The 17,127-nt window shown below is 43.8% G+C and overlaps 1 protein-coding gene across 5 annotated transcripts in view; it reads right to left on the bottom strand.

Annotated features, from left to right (window-relative positions):
• Positions 1–17,127, bottom strand: part of cadm3 (cell adhesion molecule 3) — a 66,976-nt gene that overhangs the window by 46,957 nt on the left and 2,892 nt on the right. For 4 of the 5 annotated variants that reach the window (XM_035527723.1, XM_035527727.1, XM_035527724.1 and 1 more), the window contains exon 2: positions 16,862–17,030. In XM_035527723.1, the coding sequence (XP_035383616.1) occupies positions 16,862–16,949 (88 nt within the window). In that variant the 5' untranslated portion in view covers positions 16,950–17,030. The remainder of the gene's footprint in view (positions 1–16,861; positions 17,031–17,127) is intronic. The other variant, XM_035527725.1, reaches the window with a different exon arrangement.

The following is a 17,127-nucleotide window of genomic DNA, read 5'->3' as shown; positions in this document are numbered from 1 at the left end:
AACACACAGCAGCCCTGCCGGCCATGTTCCTGCATTTCCAGGTAAGCTCCTCTTTCCCAGGGGCTACGGGGATTCTCAGATTAAAAACAGGAAATTTTGTCCTTTCTCTGACTTTACCCATCTCACTCAGGGCTGAGGGGAAGCAAGCGAGCAACGCCAAGACAAGGGTGACATTCACTCTCTCTCTCTCTCTCTCTCTCTCTCTCTCTCCTGCTGTCTATTTCCTACTGTTTGAAGCTGTGTCTCTTACCTGCAGCTCAGCTACAAACACACTGTACACACTGATCTATGGCCAAGTCCTCCAAACCACAACAGGCAGCACATGCGCCAAAGTCAGACATGGCGAGCAGCTAACCAGGTTGATTGTCAGCCTCTGCACCTTCACAGGATCTGCAGCACAATCCCAACCTGCCATCCTGAGCTGAAAACAAATGTGACGTCCTGCACGCTCACAGCAGTAATACGGGCACATGATTAGCGGAAGGTAGACCCACCATGGCAGGACTGTGCCTCGACAGAGCTGCTTCTGCTACTCACCGACAGGTGGAATATTTGTCCAGGAAACCAAGTTGCCTCAGATTCCTGGGTAGGAAAAAGAACAGCTATGTACGTGTTGCGGAGCACAGCCGGAACTGATCAGCATGCAGCAGAGAAAGTCCATTTATCCAGCTTTGTTCAGCTGTTGTTATGCTGCTTCTGGCCTGAGATCAGGTAAGAGACAGTGCCACACAGGCCTGGGTCATGGCTGGAAGGACCACACGCGTCTGGGATCCAGGATCTGCATTCGAGGAGTGCAGCAGAGGCTGTTATCGTGGCGCTCACCATCACCCCGGACCTCTGCACAGATCAATCATCTTAAGGCTACAATCAGCAGTTTTTTTCAGAGTTGTTAATTACATGGAAATTAACCAGCACTGCCCTGCTCAATGTGTACATATCAACTGTAGAGAATTAACATAACACACAGTGTGATAATTTAGGAAATAAAACACAACAATAGGATAAAAATACTTTTAATTTAAAAAAATAATAATAAAATGACAAATTGTTATTGACAAGAGATCATGACGATGCTTAATCTGTAACCACTGAGCAGACTTGTGTCACAAAAACCAAAGTAAACAAAACCTCTGTGATAAGCTGCGCTGGGTTTAGCAGCGCATGGCAGACTGCCAGCCGTTGCGGGTTTAATCCCATTGTATCTAACAGTGATGCAACACGTCTGCAATTTCTTTCCAACATCTTTTTCTTATTCAGAATCGCACGTGTTCCTTCTCGCTCAGCTGTTGCTGGGAGACCGAGGACATGTGACGGGTAAGGACATGTCCCACTGTTCAAGCTGGTCCAGCTCTGTCTGTCAGAACCACGAAGACATGGAGGTTCCACGGGTCTTTTGTGTCTTTTCTGTCTTTTACTTCCATGAGCACTGAGTCAAGTGTGATCCAGGACTATCTGGCAGGATTTCACGATGTGGCTGTTTGAGTATTGTCAACTAAGTCATCAGAGGTCCAAAACCTGGTCTTGGTTGATGATCTCAACAGAACATGTTGGAGAAGAGAAGACAGGAGGAGTGAGAAAGTGCAAAGGCTGAGGTACACAGTGAGTGACTAATAGGCGCTCTACTCGTCGAGTCTGTCTAATCGGCTTTCCTGTGATCCATTACTCTGCATTATTTATGCCACACAACCATCCTGTTCAGGGACAGTCATTATGAGGCTTCCTTTCAGGATTTCTGGAAAGCATTACATAATGTGTACACACACACACACACACACACACACACATACACACTCACACACACACTTCTTCGCAGCTTGCACCCACGTTCATTCACATTTTCCTTAATCCATTTGGGAAAACTAAATTGTCTTTCCAAGTACTCAGGGTACTGATAAAACTTTGAACAATCCGTTGTCTTCCACGCTGTAAACACAAACTGCTGTCCCTGGCACACAAGGATCTGTTTAAGAGGATTACTTCTGGGGCAGTCCTTTGTCCACTTCTCAAATTGTCCTGTTGCCGTCTGGAAATGCAGCATCAAATACCAACACCGTCTCTTATCAGAGTGGTTGTAGTGGCGTTAAATGGGAGGTAACGGAAGAGTGTTTGTGTCTGGGGGTGGAGAGGGAGGCTGTGCTCTGCCTCCACCGTGCCGGGGGCCAAACCTCCACATTACTACACTTTACTACTAGCATTAGCTGGTATTGATTTTTCCCAGTATTTTGTTGAGTTTTAAAGGAAAGGTTTTACCTGCTGGACCTTAAGGCAAGATGAGTTTTCACAGAGGAGAATCATGTTTGCCTCAGGTTTAGAATATCTACAATGCATACTCACTGACCAGTTTATTACAAAAAAACTACCCTCTACCTGTGCTAACGAGATACTTTATTACAAAAAACTACCCTCTACCTGTGCTAACAAGATACTTTGTTACAGACAACTACCCTCTACCTGTGCTAACGAGACACTTTGTTACAGACAACTATCCTCTGCCTGTGCTAACGAGACACTTTGTTACAACTACCCTCTGCCTGTGCTAACGAGACACTTTGTTACAGACAACTATCCTCTCCCTGTGCTAACGAGATACTGTTACAGACAACTACCCTCTACCTGTGCTAACGAGACACTTTGTTACAGACAACTACTCTCTGCCTGTGTTAACGAGACACTTTGTTACAGACAACTACCCTCTGCCTGTGCTAACGAGACACTTTGTTACAGACAACTACCCTCTACCTGTGCTAACAAGACTCTTTATTACAAACAACTACCCTCTCCCTGCGCTAACGAGACTCTTTATTACAAACAACTACCCTCTACCTGCGCTAACAAGTCTCTTAAGGCACATCTACCTTAATGGGACATTTTAAATTCACATTTATGGCATCTGGCAGACGGTCTTATCCAGAATGACTTACAAAAGTGCTTTGTCATCTCCTCATAGAATACATCCTAGTACAGTACAGCAGGTTAGAGTCCAATATATCAATGAACTAGAATACTGTAGAAATACAGGGATCAATGCTGATGAATAGAAGTACAAACACATAAGCTCTATAACAGACAACAGTGTAATAAACAATAAACAATACCCTACAATAAGTACTAGACATTTAGTCAGTCAACATAGGAGTAGGGTCTGTGGTCATTTAAATCTTCCACATATATACGGGTCTGTAAGACTGTGAGGGACTCTTCTGTCCGGACAACCAATGGAAGTTGGTTCCACGATCTGTGAGCCAGGACAGAGAATAGTCTCCATGCTTGTGTTTCATAAGACTTGAAGCTAGGTGTTTCAAGCTGAGCTGTACTTGAAGTTTGAAGTACTCGAGGTAAGGATCAGGCTTTGGCCGTTGAACTCCTGGATGGGAGGGCTGGTCCATTTTTGGCTTTGTAGGTGAGCATCGAGGTTTAAATCTGATGCGTACAGCTACTGGAAGCCAATGAAGGGAGCGCAGCAGTGGAGTGACATGGATGAACTTCAGAAGATTGAAGACCAGTCGTGCTGCTGCACTCTGGACAAGTTGTAGAGGTTTGATGGCTCTTAGAGGAAGACAAGCAAGTAGCGAGCTGCAGTAGTCTAGCTTTGAGATCACAAGCGACTGCACAAGCACCTGGGCAGCTTCCTGTGAGAGAAAGGGCCAAATCCTTCATGCAAAGGAGGAATCTGCAAGACTGGGTTAGATTTGAAACATGAGTTGAGAACGACAACTGGTTGTCCAAAGTTGTGCTCAAGCTATGAGCAGCTTCAGATGGTGTTACCAGGGAGTTCTTGAAGGAAGCTGTGAGGTCATGGTAAGGGCTGTCATCCGTGATGTAATGTTAGTCAAGCATGCTGAGATATGTTTATACATTTTATAGCTGTGTAGTTACAGACCCTTCCCCAACCACCTTGTAGCTCCTCTCACTCCACCCTCCTTGTTAGCACAGCACCACTGCTGTGTGGATGTGTTTGGGTGGCAGACTAGTGACTGTGCAGTAGCAGATCTGTGAGAGAGTGTATCAGCAACAGTGTTCATGGAGGTTTAACACAGATGGGCAGAGACTTGCACCTCAAAGCAACCAGCCAGCAGTAGCCTTACTAACATATACTGACCACTGACGAGGGTTAGCGGATCACTAACACATACTGACCACTGACGAGGGTTAGCGGATCACTAACACATACTGACCACTGACGAGGGTTAGCGGATCACTAACACATACTGACCACTGGCGAGGGTTAGCGGATCACTAACACATACTGACCACTGGTGAGGGTTAGCGGATCACTAACACATACTGGCCACTGGCGAGGGTTAGCGGATCACTAACACATACTGGCCACTGGCGAGGGTTAGCGGATCACTAACACATACTGGCCACTGGCGAGGGTTAGCGGATCACTAACACATACTGACCACTGGCGAGGGTTAGCGGATCACTAACACATACTGACCACTGAAGAGGGTTAGCAGATCACTAACACATACTGACCACTGACGAGGGTTAGCAGATCACTAACACATACTGACCACTGGCAAGGGTTAGCGGATCACTAACACATACTGACCACTGGCGAGGGTTAGCGGATCACTAACACATAATGGCCACTGGTGAGGGTTAGCGGATCACTAACACATACTGACCACTGAAGAGGGTTAGCGGATCACTAACACATACTGGCCACTGGCGAGGGTTAGCGGATCACTAACACATACTGACCACTGAAGAGGGTTAGCGGATCACTAACACATACTGACCATGATCACAGAAAGGTTATAGACACTAACTGTACAAGATGAACCTACATGGTGTTTCTACTGTAGTGCTGTATGTAGTAGAATACACAAATACATAAAGCAATATATATTTCCCTTCAGATTGTTTTGTTGAAGCTATAAAAAGACCAAACTGGCTGTACTCAATCATATGACACACACACACACACACACACACACACACACACACACACACACACACACACACACATATATATATATATATATATACATATATACACCCCACCACACACACACACACACACACACACACACACACACACACACACACACACACACACACACACACTTTCAGAAAATGTGATTGAACTGCTTAATAATTGACAGTTGTGAGTGTCATGTTCCTGTTTTTGACAGAAGGGTTCTGGATTTAGCGTTACAGAACTACTGCTCAGGTCCCTCATATAATGTTAGTCCATAAAAAACCTCCTCAGCTCCCCCATGGTCACTGCTTCATTGATCATCAATGTCACTTAGTGAGACATTACCTGTACTGTGGTTTAGTGTAATCACAATCACCAACATCACGCATCAGTACATCTCCTTTTCACTGCATAAAAAAAAACAAAGTTTTTTCAAACAAGTATTTCAAGCTTTAGACTCGACATTCTACACTGGGAGTGTGAGACTGTTTGTTGATGACGGTGTGTGATACTTAATATTTTAATGAGTGGGTTCAGAATTTTGCAATATAGAAACATTTTCAAAGTGGAGGGGTGTTAGAAAATGAGCATGGAGATCCAGACAAGCATGGAGATCTAAATGCTAACTGGACACTTGGATCAGTTCATTGGTCAGATGTCACATTGGTCAGAACCCACAACCTACGTAACAAATGCCACTTTTATGCATTAGCTCATCACACTGTAAACCACCAATACTCAGAACCTCAAACTGTAGATCATTATCAGTAAGAACATACCACACTTGGTATGCCTTGAAAGTGCTGACTTCATGTACTGTGGTACTGCACTGTTTCATGTCATCTGCAGTTGTGAATTTCAGAGAGGGAGTATAGCAGTCTGAGACAAGGAGGAAGTCCTCTGCTGCACTTCTGAAACAGCCTGTCTGGTGTATCAGGTGATGTCAGAGTTGATACATCTGGCGTGGTACAGTTTAGCTACGTCAGCTGTCACTTCCTGGATCGTTCTGGGTCAACATTTACTCCCTTGTGCTTCTCTTTTGCATTTCTCAGTTCCCAGATGCCTTTCCAATTTTCTCTCAACGCTTCCTTTGTGTAGTCTGTGATCCACCTCTGTGGGCTACAGGTCCGAGCACTCTGCTTTCTGCTCTGCAGCCTTGCCTCACACTTGTGCATGTGACCAGTATCAATTGTTTCAGTTTGTTCATCAAAGTGTCTTTTTTTGCCTCCAGTTCAATGACCTCCATTTGTGCATATGAATCTGATGTTTCGGAGAGCACATCTATGTACACCCGCACAAATTCTCCTGTTCTGGAACGCACTGATATGTTTGGATCGACTGCTCTGGAATATCTGTCATGTACATCAGCTTCCCCAGTGTGTTCGTATCATACGACGCACAGCAGTGCACCATTGTCCTTACTCAGTGTGCCCTCAGTGAACAGTCAATGAGCGGTTTCTATAATAAGGCAATCTGTGGCTTGTGGTCAGTTATACACAGTAATTTTATGTCCTGACACAAACTATGCTGACTAACTGTTCTTCGATCTGAGCATTAAGCTTCAGGATCTGTCATGGATCGCGGTGCATGTGCCACTGTGGGCTAGTCGTCGAGAACTGCACCAGTTCTCGACGATATGAATTGGTCAGTACTGGTTCCACTGGTTCTATTTTTTTCAGTGGAGTCCACACTGTGTGATGTTCACAGTTCCATTCCCGTTCTGTTGTCTTTTCTGTTACTCATCTAAGTTGAGCTTCTCCAGAGATGAGGTGTAAAGTACGCGTGTGATCCACCACTCAGGTGAATCTCTGGGTCCCTATTTACATGGTATCAGGAGCACATTTGTCATTGATGAAATCTCCTTTTATCAGGCCAGATGCTTTTACTGCTAATGTTTCTCACAAATGATAATTCAGTCACTCCCAACAGACATTTTTCTTTGTTCAAATTTTCTTGTAGCTTCTAGCACCCTTCTCAACCTGTCATCAAACTAATTCTTGGATCTTCTCATCCACAGAAGTGTCTACTCTTTCCAGGTGCTCAGAGATCGTGTGTATTGTTTTACGGTACGTTGCAGGAGCTCAGGCTATGCCAACCCAGAGTCTGAGGAACCTGTACCTGCCATAAGGACGGCTGAACATGCACAGTTTTGAGCTGGCATTATCCAGTTTTAGCTGTCAGAAATCCTGAAGATGCATTTAGCTTGCTGAAATGTTTTGCATCTGTGAACTGTGACATTATTTCTTCTCCTTTTCGTAATTTGAAATGTTCGCTTTTTATCGTGCTCTTCAAATCTCCAGGGTCCAGGCATATTCCAAGATTTCTATTCTTTTTCTCCACAATTACTAAGGAGCAAAGCCAGTGCATTGGCTCATTAATCTTCTGTATCACATTCGGATCTTCTGCTTTTCCCCTCTCTGCCTTCAGTTGGTTTTGCAGCGCGAATGGGACCTTTCTTTGCGCATGCTGTTCAGTCATGTATTGGTAAGTCATTTCTCTGCTTTTCTTGCAGCATGTGAAAAATTTGCACCTCTCAAACATAATGTTACACTTTGGATTGCAACATGCATCAAATGGATCCATTATTGATTTCAATTTCATTTCATCGCCTTTTTCTTCATATTTAAAGTTTTTCTACACATCTAGAGCATCATCACCCAACACATGCAGGAACAGAGTGCTCTCATTCAACCCCTTTTCCTGTCTGCTTCAATTACCAAGACACGCAGTAGAAATCTTTGCTCAAATCTTTTCCAGTTTTCGGCCATGGCCCTAGTGTGCTGTAGCTTTGGTGGAGCCCTAATGGGTTCTGGCTCACCATGGATTAGAGAAAAGTCAAATTTACTGAATTATTGCTCAGGTCACCCATCTAACATAGTCTTAGCAACAGTCTCATGGGCTTAATTTATCACTGCTGCCACTAGCAATCAATGTCATTCTCTTAAAGAGACACTGCTAATTACAGTGGGGCTCAGATGCCTCTCGCATGGGGAACTGGGGTTCAATCCAACATCTGGGTAACTGCACCATGCTATACCAATAAGAGTCAAGACTGCTACCTCTACACTCACCTACCTCTGTAACTGAAACTGTAAGGCACTCTGGATAAGACCTTCTGCCAAATGTACAAATGTAAATGTAACCCACACAGAACTAAAGTGAGCTCTAGAAAAGCCTTTCAGTATCTGACTCCAGCTTTATCCTTCAACAGGCTAGTACTGATAGCATCTGTCCAGCACACCCCCTACGCACCTCCAGGGCTGCCAGGTCCTTCTGTACTCCCCTACACAGGCACGTCTGACGCAGCTCATCAGATAATTATCAAACCTTTGGCTGAATCAGGTCCATTAGAGCAGAAAAAGCAGAAAAATTGTGCAGTGCATGAACTCCCAGGACAATAAACTCTTACTGTTGGCCTGCAGTTTCCAGGCCTGGCACAGGGAGCTCTGTGGGTGTAAACACCCTGGACTGCAGTTTAACACTTCCCTGCACTCCCCTGTAGCCCTAAACTCTAGATCCTAGCAGTAGCATCTAACTGTAAAACCCTAAACCCTAGATCCTAGCAGTAGCATCTAACTGTAAAACCCTAAACCCTAGATCCTAGCAGTAGCATCTAACCGTAAAACCCTAAACCCTAGATCCTAGCAGTAGCATCTAACCGTAAAACCCTAAACCCTAGATCCTAGCAGTAGCATCTAACCGTAAAACCCTAAACCCTAGATCCTAGCAGTAGCATCTAACCGTAAAACCCTAAACCCTAGATCCTAGCAGTAGCATCTAACTGTAAAACCCTAAACTCTAGATCCTAGCAGTAGCATCTAACTGTAAAACCCTAAACCCTAGATCCTAGCAGTAGCATCTAACCGTAAAACCCTAAACCCTAGATCCTAGCAGTAGCATCTAACTGTAAAACCCTAAACCCTAGATCCTAGCAGTATCGTCTAACCCTAAAACCCTAAACACTAGATCCTAGTTCACTAATTTAGTGGTTTTTAGTATCAGGTCTGGAGACTTGGAGAACCTGTGAGTTCCCTGGTCTAACACACCTGATTCACATTATAAAAGAGGGATAATTACCTCCTGAACTGAGAGAGTTGTGTGAGAATGTGGGTGGGGTGGAGCTTACACGCTGGGGATGTCCTGCTGTAGAAGGAGGGCTGCCTGAAACAGCCTGAACCACATGAGAACCTTTCTTTGTGGCTCCCTGTATAATGACCTTTTCACTGTGGAGCAGCCTGTCCATAGCAGAGCGCGTATTAAGCAGCGGATCTGTGTCGCACGACCTGTAGCACATGCTTAGCCAACACGGTCTGCCAGGCCTTTCCTGCAGTCTGTTTGGTTCCAGTAGCACTTGTGGCTGGGGTAACATGGTTATGCAGTGCCCTGATTGGTTCCAGTATCAGTGGTGGGCGGTTTGATGTGGGTCAAGTGGCACCCTGATTGGTTACAGTGGTGCCTGTGGGAGTGTTTGTAAGGACAAACAGAGCCAACTGAACAACATGGAACAGCTCAAATGGAGATAATGACTAGGACTTATTTACATAGAGAGGGTGGAATGAGAATGAGGGTGTGTGTGTGTGCCCACTTTGAAGGTCATACAAAATTCCCTTTCACTATTTAGATCCCAAACTTGTTTTGAATGCAAAGACACACATTTACGTCTTTGCAGATTGTACCGTTGCTTTATACTGACATATCTGCACAATAGTGGAAACAAAACAAACAGAACCCCCTTCAGTTCTAAATGCGTCTACACTGAGACTAATGAGAATATGTCGTTCAGAGATGCGCATAAGGGAAGTGAAATTTGAGAAAGTGCAGGTGCGATCTTTTTAAGGGTCCTCACCTTTAGAAACATGTTGTACAGTAAAGATCCCACAGCTGGCACCATGGAATCACTTTCTAGAGTCATCATGAAACACCCTTCACACTCACCTATGTGATTAAACTCTAAAACACCACAGCCTGCCGGTCAGGTCACCTGACTACATCACTCACTCTCCTCATGCTGAAACCTTTAGTTTGCAGGCTGCAGTGTCACCTGGTCATGTGACATTCCCACAGTGCAATCAGTGCTTTCAAAAACAAGTCAGTTATTCTCTTCCATAAATCAGATAACTACACAGACATGGTGACTCAGCATTTCAGTCTACCACCCTGGTCCAGGCATTGTCTGGAGTTCATACAGTAAATCACTAATCAAATGCACTGCATTAATCAATTAAACATTCCAAAGGAGAAAGACACACAGAGTCTAGAACACATCTGGAGGAAAAAGTGGTTCTTGCAGTAGACAAATTAAATGATTTTCTTTTGAATAAATAATTAGACTTGCTTGTTTCTTGTTCTCATTTTCAATGTTAGATGAACGCGCAGGATTCAGGGTGTTGTTTTTGTTTGTGTTTACATTTACAGCATTTGGCAGACTCTTAAATGCATATTTACAGTCAGCAGGCTCTTATGTAGAGTGACTTCCACACACATATGTTGTGCTTAAACACATATGCTGCATGTGTCTGATTCCGTAATAATTGTTCAGCCATAACAACTTGAGCAAGCATTTGTTCTGTTGGTCTTACTCAGCATAACCAACTCCGTTTAAAGCTCCTCTGTCTCAGTGGGTCTGGAAGTGCAAACCCACAACTGCTTTGACTGACAATTCCAACTCTGCATTGCCAAAGGCATCAACACAGGTGAAAATTACACTCGGTTAATGCACAATTTCCCGAGACACTTCTACTTGGTCCTCGTACACTTCACCAGTTGTTTTTTTAAAATGGTGCAGTGTTTGATCTTTTATCAAGTAATGTGGAGCAGCAAAACGAGAGAGACAAAAATCCAGTATGTGGAATAAAAGCACTATTTCTGTGAGGAGAGAACACCATGCTTTTACTGAAGGAGACTGGGGCTCCAGTACTGAACTACTGAAGTGTCACATGACCGCCAAACATCAGGGCACAGACAACTGATTTTCACTATTAAAAAAATAAATAAAAAAGAGTCATATGGGAGTGAAGACGACTGAAGGATGAGGTCTCCTTATGCTCAGATTAGGAGATTACAAAAACAGATGGGTGTCTGGCTTCATCAGATCAATATCTTTTCATGTCCAAATCGATGTAAAGTAAGAAATTGGAACTACCTTCAGAGAAAGAGAGTTCAGACTCCAGGAAAACTCGTGTCTGCCGGATGGGGTTTTATTCTGAGACAGAATACAGTTTTGCAATGAGTGGTTTAGAATTCGCACTGTTCTAGGATGTAATATACAACCAATCTGTTGCTGGGATTGACTAACAGCCACGGTTACGCTGACTGTGAAATTCTAGACACATCATGTTACCCCAAAGTCCTGGAGTCCAGGCAGGGAGGCCTGGTTTTTAGAGAACTGAACTCTGTGTGAAACACCTACTGACACTTTCAAACAATAACAACCCCACAACACTTCACATTGCGCTATATTACCTGTTTATAAGATCCTGTCTGCTTTACCACAACACCACTCTGGCAGTTCTTACCTCTCCCTTAAGTGACCATTTCACTGACAATTACTGTAGGTTATTATATATTCAATAACACCCACACACACACACACACACACATACACACACATACACACACATACACACACATACACACACACACACACACACACACACACACACACACATACACGTTAATATAGATGCACAAGCACCAATAAATACAATAATGAATAATTCATCTGGAAGGGCAAGAGCTGGCAGAGTTAAAGCATGTGAGCGTGGAGATGAGTGAATCCCAGTCAGCTCCCAGAGCCTTTTCACGTGGACGCCGTGGGACCGGACCGCTGTCGGCAGGGCACTGTTCCACTGAACAAACCCTTTCTTATTGATCAGGCAATACCTCCTTGACTGCTTAATTAACATTCACTTCGCTTCTGAAGAAAAGATGCTGAACAAATACATAATTTTGTGAGTACTGTGCAGATTCAGACGTGTCACGGAACAAGTCCTCCGAAGAGAAGCCGGAGCATTCAATGGATTATACCACAAACCATCCGAGTGTCCTTGGTTACGGGATGAACCAGCACTGTGCAGCAATGCACTGATGTGTTCCACCTCAAACCAACATACTCGGTTGCCTTTATGGGAAATAATAAAATATTAAATGCATTTCTGCATTTCTGTGCTGTTACATCAGCAGCAGTAATAACGTTTTTAAGGATCCTTCATCTTTGACCAAAAAGTGCAGCTCAAGGGAGTCAAGGACATAAACTACAATCATCCACTGATCACCACACACACTCAGTAATAACACAAATTATAGCAAATGTATGGGTAGTTTGCTGAAATTTGAAACAAAATACACTGTTCCTGAAATCTTATGTTTCCAAGTTGTTGGGGTTTTTTGTGTTTAAAATTTTATTTTAAAAAATTATCATTTTGGGTAAATAAAAACATTCAAGTCTGCATTTACTCCAATCTTCATTTCATGTTATAAAATAGTTAAAATTTATCACTGCACAAAAATAATATCATTTATTGAAAGCTATAAGAGTTCAGTTAGACAGAGATGGATAATCAGCTATTAAGATCTTAATGACACGTGACAGCACAGCCACAGTACATCCACAGCCACAGTGCATCCACAGCCACAGTACATCCACAGCCACAGTGCATCCACAGCCACAGTACATCCACAGCAGTTAACTGTCCTTGGACTAACTGGAGATGGAACCTTCACAGTGATGTCACCAAGCAGCCATTGTTGTGCATGAATCAGTACTAAAGGGACGTCTATCAGGGTCATTCGACTGAGGCCGCAGCTCAAGTCAGAGGGATACACCTACTGAGTGACAGTCACTCAGCTCTATATCCTCCTATTGAGCAGGGCCACTTCCTGTCCTTGCTTACCAAGGGTTCTTGGCCTTCGCAGTAGGATATAAAAATTAGGTGCTATAAAAGTCTGATAAAAATCTCTCTCTCTCTCTCTCTCTCTCTCTCTCTCTCTCTCTCTCTCTCTGTGTGTCTGTGTCTCCTGCTCCTTATCTATCTATCTGTGACTTCCATTACAGATGGGTAATGTGAAAAAATGGCAGAAGTCTGAACACAGAGGATAAGTCACGTTTCCTAGAAAATGTTCTGTAAGGATTAAGTCAGTTTAAAGGACAGGTTTTACAGTTATGAACTGTAACTCAACTAATACCAAAAGAAAAATGTCACCATTGGTTCCAGACATTCATTTCAATGACTGGTTTAAACGGAGGAATTTTCACAGCTAAGTAGTGTTGCTCATATGAGGGAGGAACCAGACGTGATCACTGTATCAGACACACGTGATGGACATACAACACAACTACTAAGAGGGAGTATATCAAAATAATGTGTCCCACTCCATGAGGGTTCAGCACACCCAACACTAATGGTCCATATTTTAGTTCAGGAACCTGACTGTGTGACTCAGGTGTGTTGGGAGGGAAATATGGACCATCTGAGGATCCCTGGGAACTGTGTGGGAAATCTCAGAACTACGGTATTCATTCAAATTAGTCTTACCGGGCCATCTGTGCCTTTGCAATACAGTGAATGTATTTACAACAAAGCTGTTGGCTTTCTCACAAAACAATGTTAATGTAGTCATAGCAACGAGCATAGCTATGGATTAAGAGATTAAATCTGACGTGGGGGTGTTAAAGAGATGTGTGGTGAATTTGTGCACGTTTTGATTTATAAATGACTTTCTGAATTGCAATATGACAACCAGAATTGTAGGACTTAAGTTACATGGCAGAATTTCTAGTATTGAGTGACTCTGAGTAATGCTATTAGCATTAAGTCACTGCATACAACTTCAACATAGTGTAGTGCTGATCCTAGATCAGAAGATCCGCAACACATGACCGAGTATGTGACCTGCAGTGGCAATGCCATCATGCTGACAAGTTCACCCTCATAAAGGCCACGTTGGAGATGGTGCATCAGAAATGAGCCTGAACAGAGTCTGGAGAAGATTAGACACATGGATACACTGTGGAGATCATCTAGGTTTCCTTAAACTAACCAAAGCAGACTTCTCCGGTGACATGTTAAAGAAGAGAGAGAAGCTGACTGAAGAACCTGAGGCGATTATTATAGCATCACATGTTGAATCTCATAGATCTTCTTGATATTTAACTCACATTCAGAGGAGCGAGCGTTCAGTGCTGTTATTAAAAACCATATCACCGGGTTTTTATAATGTGGCTTCAACATTCCACCTGACTGCATGAAAAAGATACAAATTAATGAGGCCAAAGGAACACAGACCAGGTATCAGGACACATAACCAACATCAGGAAACAGCCACCTACACGACACACAGCCACCTACACGACACACAGCCACCTACACGACACACAGCCACCAACTTACAAACACGGCTACCATTGAATCACTGCTCCAGAAGGGATCACAGGAATGTCAGCCACGAAATAGATGCTTCCAGACGAAGCCGAGAGCAAACGCTTTACTACAGCGAGAAACGGGCTTCCAGGGAAATAGTTCACTGTCGGCACAATGTGGCGGAACAAGTGTCTGCCAAATCACAGCATAAGATCACAGCCTGAGCTCACGGAAGCCAAAATGGACTAGAAGCTTTTCACCACTGGAGACGCTATCCTGCGTTGAAACAACTGTAAGTCTTGCAGGAAATAATGATTTCTGATCCACAGTCACAGTCTCCGTTCTGGTGAGTCAGTTAATGCCCAAAAGGCTGCTACTGGGATTGGATGAAGAGCTCCTTACTGACTAAAACAAAGCGACTATAGACAGTCAATCGGTTACGTTAACACCACACAGATGAAGGTGGCTGCTATTAGACTGGCCTCTAATTAGAGAATTACTCCAGTGGTGGCTCAGTGGTTCAGGTACTGGACTAGTAATCAGGAGGTTGTGCGTGGATGTGTGTAGGGTGTGTGTAGGGTGTGGTGTGGTGTGTGTTACATGTGTGTGGTGTGGTGTGTGTGGTGGCTCAGCGGTGCGGGTACTGGACTAGTAATCAGGATGTTGTGCATGGTGAGGTGGATGTGTGTATGCTGTAGAGTGTGTGTTGGGTGTGTGTTGGGTGTGGTGTGGTGTGTGTATGGTGTCTCAGTTCAGGTACTGGACTAGTAATCAGAAGGTTGTGGATGTGTGTGTTGGGTGTGGTGTGGTGTGTGTTACGTGTGTGTGTGGTGGCTCAGTGGTTCAGGTACTGGACTAGTAATCAGAAGGTTGTGCATGGTGAGGTGGATGTGTGTAGGGTGTGTATGGTGCAGAGTGTGTGTTGGGTGTGGTGTGGTGGTTCAGGTACTGGACTAGTAATCAGGAGGTCGCCAGTTCAAGTTCCACCACTGCCAGGTTTCCACTGTTGGGCCCCTGAATAAAACCCTTAACCTTCAATTACTCAAGCTGTGTTCAGACATGACTGTAAGTCGTTTTGGATAAAAGTGTCAGATAAATGCTGTGAATGTAAACATGGAATAACTGAGGTTTGGGAGAAAGTCCATGCCTTAAACTTCTTCCCTGTTTACACTTCATAACTCCACCTCTTTTCCCTTTTTCTGAGTGGTGAATCTAGCGCCACTCCTCCTCTCGGTCTCCTGCCTGATTCTTGTCATTCTTTCCCTTATCTCAATCACCAGTGGTAGCTTCTCCAAACCACCAAGCTACAACCGAAACACCAGCCCAAAGCTTGCTGGAGTTCTGCAGCTTCCTGAACTCACATAATCAGTGACCTTCCCTGTTGGAGGGCTGGTGAGCACTCGCTGTATCATGTTTCAGCTGAGGTGAAAGGCAAAAGAACCCTTAGATATAGCCCACACATGTCATACATATACATCCCTCCGCCAGGACCTGCTGCTGAAGGGGGTGGGATGTGAAATCTTATGTCACCAGAGTAGAAGGAGTTTTGCTGAAGGGAGAGTCCCTCTACATACTGACACTGATATACTGACTATCAGAGAGTTACAAGGAAACCTGTTACACCCTGATCCAGAGTCAGGCAAACAGAAGACAAACAGGCGACACCTTCACATCCAGTCAATCTCAATCCATCAAAACCCTTTCAGCCTCAACCCTTCACAACTCTTTAACTGTAACCATTTTCATAAAGTCACAAGAACCTGCAATTGCAAAATTTAATCAGAATGGATGATGTTCCAATCCAATTTTGCAATTGTAGGTTTTTGTGAATATCTTAATAACAAATGCTCAAATCAAAACATAATCCTGTGCTTGAGCAGTGTTATTGTTGCATATCTATAGAATATGAGTCAAATTGTTAACCAATGGTTAAAACATATATGATCCACATACAGTTAACAAAGGGTTTAAACGGCCTTAGTCAGAATCTGAGCTGTCATATAAGTCAGAAACTCATTCCAAGAATCCTGTTCATGGAATAATGACTCAGTCTGCTTCATCATGGCATCAGTACGGGCTCGTTCCCCAGAGATCGGATGGATACAGGTAATATCAAATAGCTTGTATTAGTAAATCACACAGCCTTCATTAAGACCTGAGGGATAAAATTGTAAAACAGATTGCCACTAATTTGCATCCTGAAGTAAGAAGGCGATTGGCCAATATGGTTCAGTCAGGCAATGCGTCATCAGCACAGAAACACATACAGAGGTCGAAACATAGACCTGGTCTTAAGAGACCACTGACCATAATGTGTGTGTGCATGTGCTTGTAGGAAAGAGAAAAGGCAACCGCAGCATATCAGAAAGTGTGTGTGTGTGTCTGTGTGTGTGTGTGTGTGTGTGTGTGTATGTGTGTCACACATTATCTTTAAAAACAACAAACATGCCTTGCTGCTAAAGGAGACGGGACTCCCCTGCGCACTACGGGATTATTAGCGAGTCTTATGCAATAACTGATAAGAGAGAGAAGCCGCTCGGCGAGGAGAAAGACACAGAGAGTAAAACAGTCTTACCGTACATAGTGTTGCTCTCGGCAGATGATGCAAAGATCAGGAGGGCAATGAGCGTAGACACCAGGATAGACAGGAACGCCATGTTCATTTGCACGCGTGCTCGCGGCCGTCTGTTTTGTAGTCTGTTAAGATGAAACTTTGCAAATCTTGAAGATCACTAAAGCTCTACCTATACAGACAGGAGATGAAAACATACACACACACACACACAATCGTTATAAAAATCAGCCCACACGTTGGTTGGCACATACTTACATGACCTCACA

This window comes from Electrophorus electricus, chromosome 7 (assembly GCF_013358815.1).
Source record: "Electrophorus electricus isolate fEleEle1 chromosome 7, fEleEle1.pri, whole genome shotgun sequence".
Lineage (NCBI taxonomy): Eukaryota > Metazoa > Chordata > Actinopteri > Gymnotiformes > Gymnotidae > Electrophorus > Electrophorus electricus.
This window is presented reverse-complemented; position numbering and strand designations above follow the sequence as displayed.